Source organism: Scyliorhinus canicula, chromosome 15 (genome assembly GCF_902713615.1).
Source record: "Scyliorhinus canicula chromosome 15, sScyCan1.1, whole genome shotgun sequence".
Classification (NCBI taxonomy): domain Eukaryota; kingdom Metazoa; phylum Chordata; class Chondrichthyes; order Carcharhiniformes; family Scyliorhinidae; genus Scyliorhinus; species Scyliorhinus canicula.
This window is the reverse complement of record NC_052160.1, coordinates 142,413,083-142,434,993: the sequence shown is the minus strand read 5'-3', so window position 1 is coordinate 142,434,993 and position 21,911 is coordinate 142,413,083. Positions and strand designations below refer to the sequence as shown.

Sequence of the window (21,911 nt, the reverse complement as noted above, 5' to 3'; positions counted from 1 at the left end):
CTTTAAATAGAACCACTGATCAGGAAGGTACGGCCCGAGATTAAATTCTCACCCAAGTGCCGATGCCTCCAACAATATAGTACTCAAACAGGATAGAAATGTCAGAATCACACCATCGATTAAACTTGAATCTGCAGCTTTCTGAATCAGTGTTGTCAACTGAACCAAGATGATGTTACTTCAGTGAACCAACAAATTCACTTCCATATTGCAGATGGCGCTCGGTGCCAAGCTCTGCTCTGCACATTTGCCAAGCTTTTTTCTTGGCTGTTTAGTGTACCATCAAAGTAAAAATTCCTGATTCTATTACTTGGGGCTGCAATTGGTCGAGATCAGTTACATAACAGGCTCAAAGCTAATCAAACATGGCCTTTTTCATCACGATTGCTTTTTATTTTCAATGGAAACTCATTTACTCACTCTTCCACATTGCCAGCGCAAATCAAAGAACATTCACGCTCAGTAGTTGCCAAAACTGCTGTAATAATAATAATCTTTATTATTGTCACAAGTAGGCTTACATTAACGCTGCAATGGAGTTACTGTGGAAACCCCCTCGTCGCCACATTCCGGCGCCTGTTCGGGTATACAGAGGGAGAATTCAGAATGTCCAATTCACTGACAGCACGTCTTTCGGGACTTGTGGGAGGAAACCGGAGCACCCGGAGGAAACCCTACGCAGAAACGGGGAGAACGTGCAGACTCCGCACAGACAGTGACCCAAGCTGGGAATCGAATCCGGGTTCCTGGCGCTGTGAAGCAACAGTGCTAACCACTGTGCTGACATAAGTTGACTCAAATGGGTTTCCCATTGCACACAGCTGTACCAATCACTCCAACCATTTCCACTTCTTTATAATCCAACTTAAGACCACGGGGTCTGCACCATCAGATCCCTATAGCCTCACCTGAGTACGATATCCCCAGATGAGAGGGCAGAGTTACACCCTTACCTAGGGGACATTGGACCATAAATACCTCGGCCCGAGTGTGGGCAGGGTGGGAGAGACCCTTTGGGAAGTCGGGGTGTACTGTGTAGGTGAACAAATATTGCGTTTTTCTAATCCATCATCGTTTGCCTGGCACTTTACAGCATTCCCCAGTGAAAGCAATCTCTCTTAAACACTGCAGAAATCTACCCTTCCCCCATTGAAGAAAGAAACATAGATGAGGGATCAATCTTTAAGGCCATTGTTCAGCATTCATGGAGCTGAAGCTGCTGTTACAATAAAATTCAAATGAAGATGGTCCTTTTGGCTGCAGCCCTCATTACCAGTTGCAATGAGGTGTGGGTCATTATGCCCAAAGTGATCCATTCACATTGGGAATTTTATTCCTCTGAAGCCAGATAAAAAATGCGCAGATTTGCATTTAGCATTATTGTGTGGTAAAAGTGCATTTAAAAAATAATAAAAGTGGGGGTCTTCAATCAAGAGGTATCTTCATGGGCAAGGCAGGAAGAGCGCTGTTCAATCCGTGATAAGTAGAACGCAGAGACCACAGCAGAAATTACTAACAAGTTTTATTTCAATTCAATTCCAGTACTCCCCGAACGGTCTCCTTCCCCAACCTGCACCGAGGCTAGGGGGCTTCCAACTGGGGGATTTCATATTCGGGAGCGGTCATGGGAAGTTGTATTGTCCTGATCCCGCGACCCCCGTTGGGGTTACAGCAGGCACATTGTTATTCTTAACAGTTGTGCCTGTTCAGTGGAGCCAGGAACTACATTCCTCAAGATAGTGACACTAATTTGCAATGCCTTATCATTTTGAGTCACTGCATGGAGTTCCAAAGACCTTAATATGGTTGTCTCCAGATGTTGACAGGAACTAATGTTGGCAGAACCCGATGTACAAGAACAAAAAAAAACTTGCTGCCAAATCTCAAACTGTCAAAACACCGAAAAAGCTGAAGAAAAGCGTGTCCCCAGTTAGAAAATGTGAAGAGATGTCTATAACTGCTGATGACTCCTGACAATAAGTACTTTTCAAGAATCCACCAGAAAGGCAGACAATCTGTCGTTTATACCTTCACTAGGAATGTATATAAACCATCCACATTGTAAAATGAAGAGGTTTAGACTTCTGAAATGTCTGCCCAGAAAGAAAACCTCGGAGGCTATTTCAATTTTCCTTTAATCAGTCTCCACAGAATTGCGTATCCCTCGCACAGACCCTTGAGAGGCAGAAGCAGTGAAATGAGGCATAAATATTGGAAAGAATGTGGGGAATGCAATGATGAAAGAATGCACTTATTTCACTGAAGTGAACGTTATTAAATATGGCAATTTGTGCTTGAGCATTTTGGGGGTGTGGATTCAGTCTTAAGGAGTTGGCTGGGAGATAAAGGATGTATTGTTGCTCCGATGGAGTCTGAGAGACTAGAAACAAACTGAAACATAACAAAAACATACGGCACTATCAGTCGAGGCTGCATTTACGAAGAAGCAGGCAGATTCTGGAGGGTCGTGGTAAGCATGCATTTTGCTGCACGTTTAACATTCAACAGCGTTGATCTAAATAGACAAAAAAAATCTCTCCAAAAGTTTCTCGGATCAAATGTTAGCGGTTTTATGATTGTTGCTGACATTTTTGATGGAATGTATTAAGAAAACATTGGAGATTTCTGGAGATGTTTAGTCCAGTGAGCTCGAATATTCAGAAGGACAATTTCTCTCAGTCCACATTTGTCAGTGCGAATACATTTGTTTTTAACAAAACACTTTTATTTCTACTTTGATGGATAGGAATGAAACTTTAAAGTTACAGCATTTGCTTAAGCTTGAATAAACATCAAGATTCTTTTGTTCCTGAAGTTGAACTTTCATTGCAATAGATGGCATGCAGTTTTACTAAACATATGAAGAACCCATTGTAAGGGAAGCTTGCTCGTGCAACAGAATTTATTGTAATTAATTACTAACGAGCTTGCCATTTGCCTTGACCAGGGGCCAATAGCTGAGGAATATCACCTTTCAAACTCATTACATTGTCTGGTCCGTTTACATGTTTTCTGCTGTTTTAAATCAAACTTTAGTAGCCAGCTTACAGTTCTGCCCACCAAAAGAAACTTATTAATTACTTCAGTTCTGCTGCGTCTCCCTTGCCAAATACTTCAAGTCACTAATTTTCAAGCAGCCTTCCTGTTTTCCATCTGAAAGTGGCACTCAAGTCAATTGGATCTGAGATTTGAACTGCTCCGTTTTATTTACTTTGCCTGAACCCAGTTTTCGCTAGCACTGCAAGCTGAGGCTTTTAGCTGTCCCCTCACACTTTTGAGTGTCCAACCTCACACACCTGCTCCAGTTACACCATCAGGGATCCTTCGAATGACAAGTAAATGAAGAATTCCGAAGTTGCTCAGATAACTGAAAGGGTTTGAGTCATTGAAACGTCAGGAAACTACAGCACAAAATAAACTTAGATCATTAGAGAGCAAATAGGAGAGCTGTTAGACCTCTAATATATTCTGATTCATCGCTGTGAAGTTCCCCTGTGCTTTAGCCTAATTCTGTGTTGTGAACAACTGCAGATTCAGCTGCTCGACAGACTGTTGTGTGAAGATTGCTTTACTGAACAATGTTATTCCTTTATCGACATTTCCTCTGGGAACACATTGTTTTTCTGAGCTTAGGAGAACTGACTGGATTCCTTTATGATTCTTTGAAAGGATAGTTTCGTGAACAGTTTATCACCCTCCAGTTTTCTTTTTCTCTTCCCCTCCCTTTCCTCTCGGTTCCATTGGAATTCCCTCCTAAAGGCAACGGCCCAAGTTGTGGTAAAGAATTCCCAGGGGAGGCTGCAGAGCTTTAAACCTTCTGATTACATACTGTCCTCAGGAAAGGAGTGGAATATTTAACCCCCCCCCCCCCCCCCACTAAGATGCATGATTGAAGTCCGATGCAGGACAAATAAGTGAAGATGTGATTAGGAGAAGGTCTGCTCGTGCACATGTGACTGGGAAACACATCCACTGGTGCCTGAACAACTTAGATACATATTCACTAGAGCGTGGGTGACATGGATATACATTCATCAGTGCATGGGTGATATAAATACATGTCTATTGGTGCACATGTGACTGGAATATAGGTTCAATGGAACAGCTGTGAGCTTAAATTAAAAAAAATGTAGAGTACCCAATTCATTTTTCCCAATTTAGGGGCAAATTAGCATGGTCAATCCACCTACCCTGCGCATCTTTGGGTTGTGGGGGTGAAACCCACCCAGACACAAGGTAAATGTGCAAACTCCACATGGACAGTGACCCAGGGCCAGGATTGAACCCGGGTCCTCAGTGCCATGGGCAGCAGTGCTAACCACTGCGCCACCGTGCTGCCCGATCTGCGAGCTTAGGTAGTTGACGTTGGTTGATTATCTCCCACAGCAGCACCACAGCCCAATGTTGCCGCTGAGAAATTCCCCCCATGTTTGCATTGTCCATCAGGATAACAACCAGGAGCCAGAAACTGGTCAATATGATTTTATTCCCAAACTCAGAGGGACAGATGTCAAGTTAGAAACACATCCACACATGTATCCTGACCCAGAGTCACCAACTCAACACAGACTGAATAATCTTGGGTGGGAATTTCCAGCTCTGCCTACTGCTGAGATCGTCCGATCTCACCAAAAGTCACTAGACTTTCTACAGGTGGATTTGTGAGCATTTCTTAAATCTGGTTCAACAGGAGTTCCAGGCTAGCATCAAATGCATCAGGTGTGAAACTCATGGACAAAATTAGGTGAGGTGAGAGTAACAGCCTTTGACATTAAGGTAATATTTGTTTGAGTGTGGCACCAAGGAGCCCTAGCAAAACTGATGTCAGTGGTAATTCTTAGAAAATTTCGGACAAAGGAATGTGGTTGTGGTTGTCAAAAGCCGATTATCTCAATCCCAAGGCAATTGTGCAGATGTTTCTCACAGTGGTTTCCTGGACCAAACCATTTTCACCTGTTCCATCAATCAGTGAAATGGGGAAGTCCATTGATGATTGCTCAGTGTTCTGTACCATTTGCAACTCTTCAGGTACTGAAGTAATCCATGCCCATGGGCAGGAAGACCTGGACAACATTCCGACTTGCGCTCATAGGTGGCAAGTAACATTCCTGCCACACAGGTTTCAGGCAATGATCATCTCCAACAAGAGAGAATCTATCCATTTTCCCTTGAAGTTGAATAGCATTATCATTGCTGAACTCCCCTGCATCAACATCCTGAGCATGACCATTTATCAGTCGCTTAATCATAAAAGGGCGACAAAAGGGTCAGAGGTTATAATGCTGGATAACGCACCTCCTGGTTCCCCAAAGCATGCCCACCATCTACAGGCACAAGTAAGGGCTGTTATGGAATACGCTCCACTTGCGTGGATGAGAGCTTCAATAATATTCACGAAGCAGCCCACCTGATTGACATCCCATCCGCCACCTTCTACATTCACTCCCTCCACCATTGATGCACGGTGACAGCAGTGAGTACCAACTACAAGATGCATTGCCGCGACTCACCAAGGCTCCTTCGACAGCATCTTCCAAACTGAGGATCTCTACCACCTAAAAGAGCAAAGGTAACAGGTGCATGGGAAAACCATCACCTGCAAATTCCCCTCAATCCATGCAGCATTCTAACTGGAAATAAAATTACTTTTCCTTCAGCATTGCAGATGAAAAACCCTTCCCATCTGCACCTACACCACATGGAATGCAGCGGTTCAGGAAAATGGCTCAACATCACCTTCTCAAGGGTAAATACATAGATCACATAGAATTTACAGTGCAGAAGGAGGCCATTCGGCCCATCGAGTCTGCACCAGCTCTTGGAAAGAGCACCCCACCCAAGGTCAACACCTCCACCCTATCCCCATAACCCAGCAACCCCACCCAACACCAAGGGCAATTTTGGACACTAAGGGCAATTTAGCATGGCCAATCCACCTAACCTGCACACCTTTTTGACTGTGGGAAGAAACCGGAGCACACAGAGGAAACCCACGCACACGGGGAGGATGTGCAGACTCCACACAGACAGTGACCCAAGCTGGAATCGAACCTGGGACCCTGGAGCTGTGAAGCGATTGTGCTATCCACAATGCTACCGTGCTGCCCAATTAGAGACGGATAATAAATGTTGGCCTTTTCAACAATGCCCGCATTTCATGAACATACATATAAAGAAAGTGCTCTACTCCAGGACAGCTTACATGCTGTTGCTTTCCCAAATGAGTCATTAAAAGGCAAACTCCGAGCAAGTTAGGATCTTTAGAGGAATACGAATCTCATCCACAACCCTCCGATGTTTTTAACACTTTTAAAAAATAAAATCCCTTTGAAAATCTGTGAGTTTGCCTTTGAAAGAAACACAAAGCAAGATGCTAAATGAAGAAATTACTTTTTTTGGCATAGAAATATGTTATAATAAGATTATGTCCATAATATGTGTCTGCAAGAGGTATAAACCAAACTGCACCATTAATAAAGTCCTTTACATGAAAATGGAAAATTTTATGACATGCTTGCAGATTTTGCCAATGAACTTTGGCGAATTGCTTTCTGCTGGGTAATCTTACTTATTCCTTATTTTGCCTCTGTTTAGGCATGACTGCGTCTTTAATCCATCTTTACTTCCATTATTTATAAATTCAGTATACAATTTCTAATTAGTTTTGGGTCACTGTTTCTGTCTGAAAGTCCAGCCAATAGTTTTTGCGTCACAGTTTTGCGGCCAGTATTGTCCAGGTTCTCAAAGTTTCCACTGATCCAGAGGGATTGAGATGAAGAAAGTTTGATAAAGTTCTACAAAGAAATATGACATAAACATCGCAATCCATATTGTTTGTTGCAATGTCCAACAGATCAAAGCTACACACTCTGATTGAAGCCATATCACATTTGCTTCCATTTCTTTTTAATTCATTGGATATGGGTGTCATTGTTAAGATCATGATGTGGAGATGCCGGCGTTGGACTGGGGTGAGCACAGTAAGAAGTCTTACAACACCAGGTTAAAGTCCAACAGGTTTGTTTCAAACACGAGCTTTCGGAGCACGGCTCCTTCTTCACCTGAAGAAGGAGCCGTGCTCCGAAAGCTCGTGTTTGAAACAAACCTGTTGGACTTTAACCTGGTGTTGTAAGACTTCTTACATTGTTAAGATCAGCACTTGTCGCTTGCCCCAATACAACTGAGTGATTTGGAAGCCATATCTGAGGACAGTTAGGAGCCAATCACAATTGTTGCGGGACTGGATACAGACCAGCTTGGGTAAGGATGTCTGAATTCCTTCCCTAAAGGACATTGGGCTGGATTTTATGCCCCCCATCCCTTGGTAGGTTTTAAAGCAGAGGATAGCTCCCCGCCTTCCTGCCCACTCCCGACATGTCACCTAATTTATATAAGGCAGTGGACAAGTTGGTGTGGGGAAAGAATGATTGGGAGGGGGGTGGGGAGAGGTGACCTTCTTTGGGACATCTCCTGTGTCCCAAGGAGACATCTCCAACCTTCCCCAGGTCACAACCCAACTCTGCCATTTTAACCCTACTGCCCCTTGTCCACTCAAAAGCAGCCAGCCCCACCTAGCTGCCAGCCAGGCCCCGCTAGAACTCCGGACATACCTTAAGCCCAGCTTCCGTAACCTCCCCTTCCTCAGGGAGTGGGCTGTAGATCCAGCAGTGGCCACTGCTCAAACCTGGTCTGAGCAAAGCTACCAGAAAATCCAATTGACAAGACTTCCAGATGCAGGGGGAGGGTGGGGAAGTAATTAACACCATGCCAATGGTTGCGGGGAAGCTAGCCTTTCTGTGGGCAGACTCCCATCCGATGGCTTAGTCAGGGAGGGGGGGGTGAGGGAATAACGCGCCCTATAAAATACAGCCCATTAGCTTTACAGTATTTCTGTGGCTCTGCGGTTTCCATTACTGATGCTAACTTTTTAAACTTTTTACTAACTTCTAGATTAATTTGCTTCACTGAATTTAAAATCTCCAGCTGCTGCTGTGGTATTTGAGCTCATATCCAGCCTCTGAAGTACCATGAGAATGACATAACCACTACACTACTGTACCTTCACTTCTATTTTCCACTTCAACCTGATGGTTCCTATAGTCCACATTCCTGTAAATTATACCCCATGGATTTTTCTTCTGAATGTTGTTTTGAATCAAAAATGTTCACAGGAATAAAGTCAATGATCTAAGACAAAGTAGATCATAGATTCTACAGTGCAGAAGGAGGCCATTTCGCCCATCGACCCTGCCCTGGCCCTTGGAAAGAGCACCCTACTCCATCCTATCCCCTTAACCCCACCTAACCTTTTTTGGCCACTATGGGGCAATTTAGCACGGCCAATCCACCTAGCCTGCACATCTTTGGACTGTGGGAGGAAACCGGAGCACCCGGAGGAAACCCACGCAGACACAGGGAGAACGTGCAGATTCCCAAGCCGGAATCGAACCTGGGACTCTGGAGCTGTGCAGCAACAGTACTAACCACTGTGCTACCATGTTGCCCACAGATCTCTTACTTTCAGAGCAGTTTGAAGGAATACATCAAAAAAATGGCAGGAAAATAACAAGCATTTGAATGCAGGAGTTTTGATCAATTAAGGCACAAAATAATAAGTAGGAAAAGTTGCCCATTTATAAAACTGATCCACAGAAATTTCCTTTTCAACAACCTTTACATCCAAAATGCTTCAACGTGTCCCAAAGGAAGATTTGGAAGTTTTGCTATTACAAATATAAACTTTTGATCTGCTCCAGACCCAACTTTTCAGCTCTGCTGTCAGAAAGTTCTCTGTGTTGCCAAGGGCTTCGGTCATGTTTTGGGTTTGATGCTCGGGGACATGGAGCAACAGGACTGAAATTAATGTAAAGTAATTTGGCATTGAATGTTGACTGAGTCCTAGTGGGCTGATTTAAGATTTAGGATGCCTGTGCAATTTTGAGGCGGTTTGAATCCTATTTTATCATATAAAATAACTGATGACTTCATTCGAGCATTTGGCAAGTTGACAAATGTCAAGCTGTCTTTGTCTCTTCGTTTTGCTTGGCACATGGTAAACTTGGCAATGGAGTAGGATTACTGAACTTTTAAAATAACTGCTCAGTCCTGTCTGTTAAGGTAGATGTAGAAGATCCCGTGGTGGTGTTTGAAGAAGAGCGGAGGCAGGGCGGGGTGCGGGGTGGGGGGTGAGTTTGGCAGTGTCATTTTCCTGTACCAGGAGTGACTACACTTCAAAAACAATGTACTTCATTGGCTTGAGACATTTTGGGCAGTTCTGAGGTTGCGAAACACAAGACACTGGGCGGGATTCTCCCGACCTCCCAGCCGTGTGTTTCCCTTTGGCGGGAGGCGGCGCACCATTCACTGGTCGTCGTGTTCTCTGTTCTCACCGCTGTCAATGGAATTTTCCATCTGATGCACGATCAATTGAACAAAGATTAGAGTTGGATACAACTGAGGCTTTATTGCTCTAACATGTGTGGCCTCCCACAGCAGCTGGCGAAATGACTGCTGCATGGGGGACACACATATTTATACTCCGCCTACTGGGCGGAGTCAGCAGGCAGGGACTACCGTCGAACCTGTAGTACAGGTCCTAAGATACATCACCTAATAAAGGTGTAACAGTGGTTTACCACATTAACCCCCTGTTAAAATTGAGTCCGGCGGGGGTGGTGGAGAACGATATACAGCAATGAATTTATATTTACAATATTTGAGAGCAAAAAAATGTCTTTTGAAGTCCAGTGGACCAGTTAGAGGTTTGACCGGTCCGGGGCCTTGATGTTCCGCTGGGAGCGACGTAGTGGTGGCGGCGATGTCGATGCTGGCCTGATGTTCGGTGTCTCCGGGAGCGTGCCGAAATCCTCTTCACCCTCGGGCGTGGGCAGGGGAAGGACGGATGGTCCCGGGGGAGGTTGCTGCTGGGAGCGGCGGGGGAGTGGAGGGTGGCGTCGGGCCGGAGGGGTGTGTATATGTGGAACCTGCTGGTGCCAGATCCCTGAAGGAGACAGTATTCTGACGGCCGTCGGGGTACGCCACGTAGGCATACTGGGGTTTGCATGGAGCAATTGCACCCTCTCCACCAATGGGTCCGCCTTGTGGAGTCGGACGTGCCTACGGAGCAGGACTGGTCCTGGAGCTGCGAGCCAAGTCGGGAGCGACACCCCGGATGTGGAATTCCCGGGGAAGGCAAAGAGACGTTCATGGGGTGTGTTGTTAGTGGCTGTGCACAGTGGAGACCGAATGGAGTGTAGTGCATGAGGGAGGACCTCCTGCCAGCGAGAGGCCGGGAGGTTCCTGGACCGTAGGGCCAGCTGGACGGCCCTCCATACCGTCCCATTCTCCCTCTCTGCCTGTCCGTTTCCCCGGGGGTTATAGCTGGTCGTCCTGCTGGAGGCGATACCCCTGCTGCGCAGGAACTGACGCAGCTCATCGCTCATGAATGAGGATCCCCTGTCACTGAGGATGTAGGCGGGGAAACCTAACAGAGTGAAAGTTGTTTTGAAGGCTTTGATGACGGTGGCAGACATCTTGTCGGGGCATGGGATGGCGAAGGGGAATTTGGATTACTCATCGACCACACTGAGAAAATCCGTGTTACAGTCGGCGGAGGGGAGGGGCCCTTTGAAATCCACGCTGAGGCGTTTAAAGGGGCGGGAGGCCTTCACCAGGCATGCCCGGTCCAGCTGGTAGAAGTGCGGTTTGCACTCCGCACAGACCTGGCAGTTCCTGGTGATTGTTCGTACTTCCTCGACGGAGTAGGGCAAGTTGCGGGCCTTGATTAAATGGTACAACCATGTGACTCCCGGGTGACAAAGGCTGTCGTGCAGGGCCCGGAGTCGGTCTACTTGTGCGCTAGCACATGTACCTCGGGATAGGGCATCTGGGGGCTCGTTAAATCTCGTAATTATAGGTGGAGAGCCCGATCCTCCACCTCAAGATCTTATCGTTCTTGATCTTGCCCCGTGTGTGTTATTAAACATGAAGGCTACCGACCGTTGGTCAGTGAGGAGAGTGAATCTCCTGCCGGCCAGGTAATGCCTCCAATGCCGCACAGCTTCAACAATAGCTTGGGCCTCTTTTTCGATGGATGAGTGCCGAATTTTTGAGGCATGAAGGGTGTGGGAGAAGAATGCCACGGGTCTGCCTGCCTGATTGAGGGTGGCGGCTAGGGCGACATCTGATGCGTCACTCTCTACTTGAAAGGGCAGTGTCTCGTCTACTGCGTGCATCCCGGCCTTGGCGATATCGGCTCTGATATGGGCGAAGGCCTGTTGTGCCTCGGCTGTCAGGGGAAGTGGGTGGACTGAATGAGTGGGCGGGCCTTGTCCGCATAGTTTGGGACCCACTGGGCGTAGTATGAGAAGAACCCCAGGCAACGTTTGAGGGCCTTGGGGCAGTGGGGAAGGGGAGCTCCATGAGGGGGTGCATGTGGTCGTGGTCGGGCCCAGAACTCGTTCTGGACCACATAGCCGAGGATGGCTAAGCGGGTCGTGCTAAACACGCACTTCTCCTTGTTGTAGGTGAGGTTTAGGAGAGTGGCGGTGTGAAGAAATTTGGCAAGGTTGGCATCGTGGTCCTGCTGGTCATGGCCACAGATGGTGACATTGTCTAGGTACAGGAAGGTGACCCGCAAACCGTACCTGTCGACCATTCGGTCCATCTCACTTTGGAAGACCGAGACCCCGTTAGTGACGCTGAAGGGAACCCTGAGGAAGTGATAGAGGCGACCGTCCGCCTCGAAGACAGTTAATGGACGGTCTGATTTACGAATAGGGAACAGGTGGTAGGCGGATTTGAGGTCTACCGTTGAGAAGACCCGGTACTGTGCAATCTGATTGACCACATCAGATATGCGTGGGAGGGGGCACCGATTGATGGTCTGGCTGTAGTCCACGACCATTCTGCGTTTCTCCCCAGTTTTAACGACTACCACTTGGGCTCTCCAGGGGCTGTTGATGGCCTCGATGATGCCTTCCCGAAGCAGCCGCTGGACCTCGGACCTGATGAAGGTCCTGTCCTGGGTGCTGTGCCGTCTGCTCCTGGTGGCGACGGGTTTTCAATCCAGGGTTAGGTTCGCAAAGAGGGAAGGGTCGCGAGGCCACACAGAGTGAGGGGTGGTAGGGGCATGCCAAATTTGAGGGTTAGGCTCTGGAGATTGCACTGAAAGTCCAGGTCTAGTAGTCGGGCAGCGCAGAGGTTAGGGAGGACGTAGAGGCGGAAGCCGCTGAATTCTACGTCCTGGACCGTGAGTGTGACCGTACATTACCTCCGGATCGCCACGGAATGGGATCCGGAGGCCAGGGAGATTCTTTGGTTGGCGGAGTGTACCGCGAGGGAGCAGCGCCTTACCGTATCCGGGTGGATGAAGCTTTCAGTGCTCCCGGAGTCCAGCAGGCAAGAGATCTCGTGGCCGTTGATTTTCACGCTGGTCGATGCGGTAGCCAGGTTGTGCGGACGAGACTGGTCGATTGTCACTGAGGCGAGTCGTGGTCGGTCGTCGCTGGCATCGAATGATGGTGAGCCTGGGGGCCCAGGTCCTGGAACGCTGTCGGTGTCCATGTGCCTTGGGGGAGACAAGATGGCGGCGCCTGAAGATCTTGAGGGGGACAAGATGGCGGCGTCCCTGGGCCGCATGTGGTCTGAGGGCAGGAAGATTGCGGCACCCACTGGCCGCGCGTGGTCCAGGTAGGGGAAGATGGCGGCACCCATTGTGTGCAAACGAGGCGGGTTGGGGTGATAGCGGCGACTGCACGGGCCTGGCACACCACGGCGAAGTGACCCTTCTTACCGCAAGCTTTACAAAGGGCAGCGCGGGCCGGGCAGCGTGGTGCGTGTGTTTCTGTTGGCTGCAAAAGGAACATCGGGGGCCCCCTGGGTGCGCTGGCTGGCGCGTGGCGCAGGCATATTAGCTGGGTAAGGCCCCCGCTGGGGCGACCGTGTGTGGGGTCCACGATGCGTAGGAGGGGTGGGCCGCACGGCCGGAGTTTAGGCCTGAATGTTGCGCGAGGCAACCGTCATAGAGCGAGCTAGCTTCTTTGTCTCAGCGGGATCGAGCGTGGCCCCTTCTAACAGTCTTTGGCGTATGAGGTCGGACCCAATCCCCAGAACAAACGCGTCCCGCATAAGGAGATTTGAATGTTCAGTGACCGTAACGGCCTGACAGTCACAGTCCCAGAGGAGTGGGATTAGGGCTCGCCAGAAGTCTTCGATGGACTCACCAGGAAGTTGAGAGTGAGTGGCGAGTACGTGCCTGGCGAAGAGCGTGTTCGTCTTCTGAGCGTAATTTTCTTTGAGAAGCGTCATGGCTTCGGCGTAGGTCGGCGCGTCCTGGATCAGTGGAAAAACGTTGGAGCTCAACCTTGAGTACAGAATCTGTATCTTCTGAGCCTCAGAGAGAGCGCTGGGCACCGAGTTGACATTCGCCTCAAAACAAGCTAGCCAGTGATTAAAGTCCTTTTTGGCGTTGCTTGATTGTGGATCCAGCTGCAGGCGAGCTGGCTTGATACTAGGGGACATAGCCTCAAAATAAGGGGAAGTAGATTTAGGACTGAGTTTAGGAGGAACTTCTTCACCCAAAGGGTTGTGAATCTATGGAATTCCTTGCCCAGTGAAGCAGTTGAGGCTCCTTCATTACATGTTTTTAAGGTAAAGATAGATAGTTTTTTGAAGAAGAATGGGATTAAGGGTTATGGTGTTCGGGCCGGAAAGTGGAGCTGAGTCCACAAAAGATCAGCCATGATCTCATTGAATGGCGGAGCAGGCTCGAGGGGCCAGATGGCCTACTCCTGCTCCTAGTTCTTATGTCCTTATGTTCTTATGATACGGAGGTCCATCTTTTGAAAATCTTAGAGCAATAAATTGATGCACTATCAATTGAACAAAGACTAGAGTTGGATACAACTGAGGCTTTATTGCTCGAAGATGTGTCGCCTCCCACAGCAGCTGGCAAAATGGCTGCTGCATGGAGGACACACATATTTATGCTCCGCCTACTGGGCAGGGACTACCGGCGAACCTGAAGTACAGGTCCGACCATACATCACCTAATAAAGGTGTAACGGTGGTTTACCACACCATCGAAGCCACCCCATGCTGGCAGGAAACTCGCGAGGGGGTGGGGTGGGGGGGGGGGGGGGGGGGGGGGGGGGGCGTGCTTCCAGCCAGACCAAAGAATCCTGCCGCCAGCGAACAGTCGGAGGATTCCGGACACTAGCTCTCCACCAATGAAACATCCATTCACTGTGGCTTGCTCTTGGTAGGTACATAACAGACAGGTAGAATTTCAACCAAAGGCATCAGATAACATTTCTGTGTGCTTTTTTGTGCCTCATATTGTACAATTGTGGAAGCACGCACACGATCCCAGCTACAGTCACTCACATGCTGCAATCTTCATTCCCTTGCCTGCATCATAGTGCAATATTTAATGGAGGTAATGGGGCTCAAGAGCCAGGGAGAGCCCCTTTTAGTGAAAGCCTCCCCAAATTAAGTGCCCTGAATGGACAGCGTTCTCCTTAACTGGAGACAGATGTCACACCTGCTGAGAGCTGCCGGCCAATCACAGGCTGGCATCTCCACTGAACCTCAGCACCACTTGGGAGCCATTGGCTGCTAACAGTGCGACACCCTCCTGGGCTGAGGAACGTTGCTGAGCCCCAGGCCACGACGGATAGCAGGCCGGTGGTCATGGAAAAACAGCAAAACTACAAAATGGAGGGTCCCAGTAAAACCTTTCCAAACGGGTCATGCGTACCTTCAAATGGAACTCCAACACTACTGGTGGGAATGTTACTGATTTTTTGTGGGGATTGAACATTTTGAATAGGTTTTAATTGTGGATCGGGATGTTGTAGTGGTTTTGGCAGTAAGGGTGGGGGGGGGGGTGGGGGTGGGGGTAGGGGGGTGGTCCTTTGCATCCCATCCCCCCTTCCTGACCCTTCACCATACTGGGTCATTTAATCAGGGATGAAGGGCCTTTGAACAAGTAATCCTTCCCCCTGCCTCCGGGAGCCCACAAGTAACCCTGCACTGGGTGGAGTGGAAGTTGGAAGCGGCGAGTGGCAGTGTCCACAATGGCAAACCTGCAGCTGGTTAAATGCACGCCCAGTACCACACTCCCACTGGGGAGGGTATTAAACTCCACATGCTGGAGAATATTTAATGGAGGAGACTAGGATCTTGCCTGCCCGCTGGAGAGACAGAGAACTCCACAGCAATCCAGACAGAGGCAGTGAAAAAATAAACGCTACTTTAAAATTCATCTGGGCAATACACCTGCTGGCTGAGGCAGGAAAAGCAATACCTGTAAATTCCTAGAAGGGGAAAGCCACAACAGCTGGGTTTAAACCCCCTCAGAACTTTGGTGTGCAAAGCTTTCATTGATTTTACTAGGCTGTGATTGACAGCTTGCACACATCCAGCTATCTGGATTATTTAAACCCTTCATGCTTGAGTGGATCTCGAGTAGCCTTCTGTGAAACTAGTCACAATTTTATCAACATTGAGCTATGATTGTCAGCTCTTGAACATCAGCAAAGGCAGTTAAGTGCTTTCTGCAGAGAAAAAGAGGAAGGGACAGCATTTAACTGCCTTTGATGTGGTCCCAGAGCACAATTGCTGTACTATCTTAGTCCAGTTCATAGTAGAATTTGAATGGTCTGTGGCAAACTATTCACTTGCCTTTCTTCCAATGGCAACATCTTGTGTAGTAACATCACCAAACATTTTAAAATCAGAGTCTCTGGTCATTGACTCAGATAAATCACTTTTTCCTCACTTTCCCATTCTTTTTGCATTTCTTGCATCTCTAGTTCAGTTTTTTATTTGTATTCCTCGTTGTCATTTTAGCCAATTCAATTATCTCACATTTCAAAGAATTTGGTCTATCTGACAACTTTTGTACATTTAAACGTTTCACTATGTTTTCAATAATCTCATCTTTCCTTACCCCTGCATGTAAACCCAATTCTAATTTAAGGATTCACAGACCCCACTATTTAATGACAAATTCCAGGACTATTATTACTATTCAGAATCCGATAACTTGCATTCCACGTTTCATTATCTTCCAATGAATTACTAATATTCAGCATTCAAAAATAATTTCTCCAAGATTAGAAATCCCAGAGGAATTGGGACAGGAAGAATGTTTACAAAGACTGGAGTTAAATAAACAGGTATTGTTCAGAAGAATTCAAGGAAAAGTACACAAAATGTTCTGAGTTTGAGAGACAAGTTTAAAAGCCTCCACTTTTGAAGTCCTACTTTAAACCTGGTTACAACACTTGTCTCTTAAACTCACTTTACTTTTTTCATGTAAAAAATGTAAAACTCATTTTACAAAGAACACTTTGTTTACTTTTCCTTTAATTCTTTTTAAAACATGGATGAACAGAGCCACAGGACTGCTAATTAGTTTTAACAACAAGGAAAAAAAGTTCACTAAAATTAAAAGTTGGATTATTATACAATACTCCTTTACTCATCTATCATTTTAACAAATGCACACAGATTTAAGATTAAGATGGATTACAAAGTAGATCTTAAGCTTCAATGGTCTGATGAACACAACAAGTCCCTTCTCAGCAAACAAGATGACTGTGGCCAAATACACACATTCTGCACTGAACCCAAGCTCATGCCTGTGGATTCGGCAGCACGGTAGCATGGTGGTTAGCATCAATGCTTCACAGCTCCAGGGTCCCATGTTCGTTTCCCGGCTGGGTCACTGTCTGTGCGGAGTCTGCACGTCCTCCCCGTGTGCGCGTGGGTTTCCTCCGGGTGCTCCGGTTTCCTCCCACAGTCCAAAGATGTGCGGGTTAGGTGGATTGGCCAGGCTAAATTGCCCTTAGTGTCCTAAAAAATAAGGTTAATGGGGGTTGTTGGGTTACTGGTATAGGGTGGATACGTGGCCTTGAGTAGGGTGATCATTGCTCGGCACAACATCGAAGGCCGAAGGGCCTGTTCTGTGCTGTACTGTTCTAATTCTAATTCTAATTCTAATTTCTCCTCAAAATCCCTCCGGATGATGGTCACGAGAGTTTCCAAACTGCACTCCCAAAACACACACTTTAAAATCTTCTCTCATAATAATGTTTCCCCTTAGCAGTTTGCATTCCGAAATTCAGTCCAGGTTTCACAAATTACTCTTTTAACCCAAGCTTTTGCTCCTCTTTCAACAGAGAATTCAGTCCAGGATTTTACAATAAACCCTTCTGGAGTTCATTGCCTTGACTGCTGTGCAAGCTGCTCACAATTGCTTTAATACTCGATTAATACTGTATTAAAATGGCATTGGATGTTTGATTCACTTTTGAAGGCTGTTGTCCTACTTTAAACCTGGTTACTACACTTGTCTCTTCTCAAAAAATGTAAAACTCATTTTACAAAGAACACTTTGTTTACTTTTTCTTTAATTCTTCTGAACAATACCTTGGCCACTGGGGCTGGTTTAGCTCACTCAGCTAAATCACTGGCTTTTAAAGCAGACCGAGCAGGCCAGCAGCACGGTTCGATTCCCGTACCAGCCTCCCGGACAGGCACCGGAATGTGGCGACTAGGGGCTTTTCACAATAACTTCATTGAAGCCTACTCGTGACAGTAAGCGATTTTCATTTTGTCTTAAACATTCTTCCTGTTCCAATGCCTTGGTTGTCCGGACTGTCACTTGCACTTTCAGAAATCCTGCCTCTTTGCAGCTCACGTCCTGTCTCGCCTTTCTTCTGGCAGAGTTCACGCCCAGAGGTCCTGTCTCCAACTGCAATCAAATTAGGAAAACTAAAACTTAAATCTTCTGTACCTTACACGGCCCCAGTTGCTAGACAACACCCACATGCTAATTGCTTGTATTTATTCTTCATGCCATAGCCCTCTCTAAGCACAATAAAATCACACTTGCAACCTAACCAACTCATACACATGCTAACATCTTTGTCTAGTGTGAATCTAAATATAGTTTTTACTCTGCGAGGCACAGAAATATTAAATTAAACCTACTTAGAACTGTACTTCATTTCTAATGTTTAACAATACAAATATAAATGCCTTAAAACTACCTTTGTTTCCCTAACAATGCATGTAACTGTTCAAAAACATGAGTCATTAGATGACATGCAATGCATTATATTTTGGTTTTAAATGTTGAACAGTACATAGGTATATAAATACCAAATTGATTTTTTTATTCAAAGTGCTTCACTGCAGTGTTTATTAACCAATATGTAATTATAGTAAAGGAGGCATTACATTATTTTATATGTGACATTCTGTAATATTTTCCATAGTAGTCTTTAAAATCAGCTTCCGCACTTTAATTATTAAATGACATTTGTTTAACTCAATATATTTAATTAGCATTTCCGTGTCAGATGCTCATAAATGCCGGCAACAGGAACATTACTAATTTCCTTCGAGACCAAAGATCAGACAAATAGCGTTCTGCTAATCCAGCCAGGCAGGACACACTGTGCTCATAGACACAAACTTTGTGCGGCTGCCAACGACCCCCCCCCCCCCCCCCCCCCCCCACCCCTGCCCTACACGCTACCGACATAATTCTGGTCAAAAAATAAATAAACATTGAAACCTTGTTTCAGCTGTTCTCCTGTGGACATGAACAATGTTTACTTCACAACCCGTCACCGAGAGATGAACAGGCTGCCACCGAAATGGACATTTTGGCTTCCTCGATTACTTAATGGCACCGCCCAGTGTAGTACTGAGCTGTAGAGTGTTGCCAGTAATTTAGGTTGTCATTTCAGATCTTCAGCATCTGCTGTGCCTGGCTTCTGCTCCTTCTCCATCTTTGTTGACCCTGTCCCACCACGACTAGTCTGCAGAAGATGCCAGCAATACGCTGCCAGAGGGAATGATATGAAGTGCACCATTTTAACATGAATCCCATTTTTATTCTGTGCGCCGAATGGCTTCGGCAACTCCGAAAGATCCTAAGCGATGCACCAGCTGCTCTTATTTCTTCTACGGCAGAGAATGGAATCCTTCAGCGTAAACTGAGACCTTCAGTGCATAGCCAGGAGGAATTAATCAGTCTAGGTTTGTGAAAGAGTGAGATCATTTGGAAAGCAACATAGAAAGAAATCCGTCATTGTGCCACAATTGCTGAACTGTACCCAATGATTTGGAATTGAAAAAGGTTACTGCTGCAATTTCTGCTCGATACATTTCAGGCACGTCAGATGTTTGTGCTGTACTCCTCCACTTCTTCAGTGTTTCTGACTTTTTTTCTTTGCATATTTAGCTTCTCAACTATTCAAAAGTAAAGCTTGGTCATTATTGTGGACTATATTATTGGACGAGCGCGCCATGTGTGAGGGTCCCCAAACCACCATTTTAACATCCGTGCTGGCCCCAATGAAAACCAACTCCTCTGTTAACATCCCAGAGAGAGGGATTTTCAATTGATAATATCCCAGTCTAATTTGTAATCTTAAAAAAGAATCCCATCCTGCACACGACAATAAGGTAACAAGACATCTGAGCGATATAATCAACTGTGAATCTGGACTTTGTTGGGGCAGTGTGGTGGGTGCTCTGCTCTGCACTAGACTGTGGTACACCTGACCTAGGAGCGATTCTTTACTGGGTGCCTGGAATAGAACCCCAGTACAGTTGGATGTTTCCAGCTGAAAAGTCATTTAAAGAAAAGAAAATCAGACTTATATTGAACAGAACCCGCTATAGATGGGTTACTTCCCCCGCCTACAGAGAGGCTGGCTATAGAAATGCACATGAAGAGATTGTGTTGTTTAATTCTGGCATTAATAGCAATGGGCTAATACTCACTTGGAAATAATAAAAAGCAGAACGCACTAGGCTACCTTGTCCAAGAATTGATGTCATAAAAGTTTCATAAGTTTGTCTGGCACATCTTTGCACTCCTGGAGAATGTCTTGGAGTGTTTGAAGGATTTGCAACTTAACAACCTGATAGGCTATATTTGGGTTAAGGAACAAAAAACAAAGGAAGTTACAGCACAGGAACAGGCCCTTCGGCCCTCCAAGCCTGGACCAACCATGCTGCCCGTCTGAATTAAAACCCCGACCCTTCCGGGGAACATATCCCTCTATTCCCATCCTATTCATATATTTGTCAAGACGCCCCTTAAATGTCACTATCTACTTCCACTATCTCCCCCGGCAACGGGTTCCAGGCTCCCACCGCCCTCTGTGTAAAAAACTTGCATCGTACATCTCTTTTAAACTTTGCCCCTTGCACCTTAAACCTATGCCCATTAGTAATTGACTCTTCCACCCTGGGAAAAAGCTTCTGACTATCCACTCTGTCTATGCCCCTCATACTTTTGTCGACTTCTATCAGGCCGCCCCTCAACCTCCGTCTTTCCAGTGAGAACAAACTAAGTTTCTCCAACCTCTCCTGATAGCTATGGTTCCCCATACCAGGCAACATCCTGGTAAACCTTTTCTGTATCCTCTCTTTTGGTAGTGTGGCGACCAGAATTGAACGTTATGGGCGGGATTCTCTCAGCCTGGGGCTGGGCCGGAGAATCCCCACGACCGGCGCGAATCATGCCACGCCGCCCTGATGGTGGCAGGCGATTCGCCACAGATCAGAGAATCAGCGTCATTGGCACCGGCGGCGGTCAGGGGCCGCTCTGCGCAGCCAGCCCACCGAGCGGCTGTTGTAAAAACGGCGAGTTCCGCCGGTGCTATTCACACCTGCTCTCAGTAGGCGGGAACTCGGCATGGAAGGGTCGGGGGTCGGTCTGTGGGGGGGAGGGGGGTCTGTCCCGGGGGGGCTCCGATGTGGCCTGGCCCGCGATCGGGGCCCACCGATCGGCGGGCCGGCCTCTCTGGCTGGGGCCTCGTTTCTTCCGCGCCGGCCCCTGTAGTCCTGCGCCATGTTGCGTTGGGGCTGGCGGGTTGACGGAAGGCACTGTGCATGCGCGTTGGCACCGGTGTCACTGCGCATGCGCGGATCCCGCAGCACCCAGTTCGCACCGGGACCAGTAGCTGGAGAGGCGTGAACCGCTCCAGTGCCACGCTGGCCCCTTTTGCGGGCCAGAATTAGTCGTCGGGTTGGCATGTTCATGTCGGCGTAAAACGCGATGGTGTTTACGACGGCGTGGACACTCTGCTGCGGGATTAGAGAATCCTGCCCTATATTCCAAGTGTGGCCTAACTAAGGTTCCATACAGCTACAACATGACGTGCCAATTTCAAAACTCAGTGCCCCGACTGATGAAGGCACACATGCCGTATGCCTTCTTGACGACCTTCTCCACCTGCAGAGCCACTTTCAGTGACCTGTGTACCTGTACACCCAGATCCCTCTGCCTATCAATGCTCCTAAGGGTGCTACCATTTATAATATACTTCCCATCTGTATTAGACCTTCCAAAATGAATTACCTTACATCTGTCTGGATTAAACTCTATCTGCCGCCTGCTGGATAGATATGGTAATGAGTTGGTGAGAGGTATCGTGACGTAGCAGTGACATCATGGGCTAGAGCAGATAAAACAGTCTGTACTCAAGAAGGATGCACCTACCTAGTAACTGATCGTGTATATGGTGTTGTTACACCACCCTGGTCAAGGGTGCTGTCAATTCCAGATCCACAGGCCCTGGAGTGAATTAACCAATAATTTTTCTAAATATTCCCAATGTCTTTGGCCTTTGGCTGCCCAATGGTTAAGGTCACCTTGGGCCCCACCCACTCAAAAATCCACCAAAATGGGCGAAGGGTCCGGAAACCCTACAGGAACTATCTTGAGGGGTCTATGCTGCCGCGCATAGAAGTAACGTAGAAGGCAAGGTTGTCCAGCGGGAAGCACAGTGTATATATGATGCTGAAAGATGGGGCACTTCCAGCAGTACTGAAAGTCTAATGATTTCAGCAGAAGAAGAAGACAAGAGAACATTTATGAA

The 21,911-nt window shown here is 47.1% G+C and overlaps 2 protein-coding genes across 2 annotated transcripts in view; one reads left to right on the top strand and one right to left on the bottom strand.

Moving 5' to 3' along the window:
• LOC119978082 (decorin-like) overlaps positions 1-18,894 on the bottom strand; it is a 260,844-nt gene extending 241,950 nt beyond the window's left edge. Inside the window, exon 1 of the mRNA XM_038819467.1 lies at positions 18,590-18,894. Coding sequence (XP_038675395.1) covers positions 18,590-18,617 — 28 coding nt within the window. The 5' untranslated portion in view covers positions 18,618-18,894. The remainder of the gene's footprint in view (positions 1-18,589) is intronic.
• The window catches only part of LOC119978080 (proline/arginine-rich end leucine-rich repeat protein), a 28,251-nt gene continuing 8,600 nt past the window's right edge, over positions 2,261-21,911 (top strand). The window contains exon 1 of the mRNA XM_038819463.1: positions 2,261-2,470. The gene's annotated coding sequence lies outside the window, so the exon portion shown is untranslated. The remainder of the gene's footprint in view (positions 2,471-21,911) is intronic.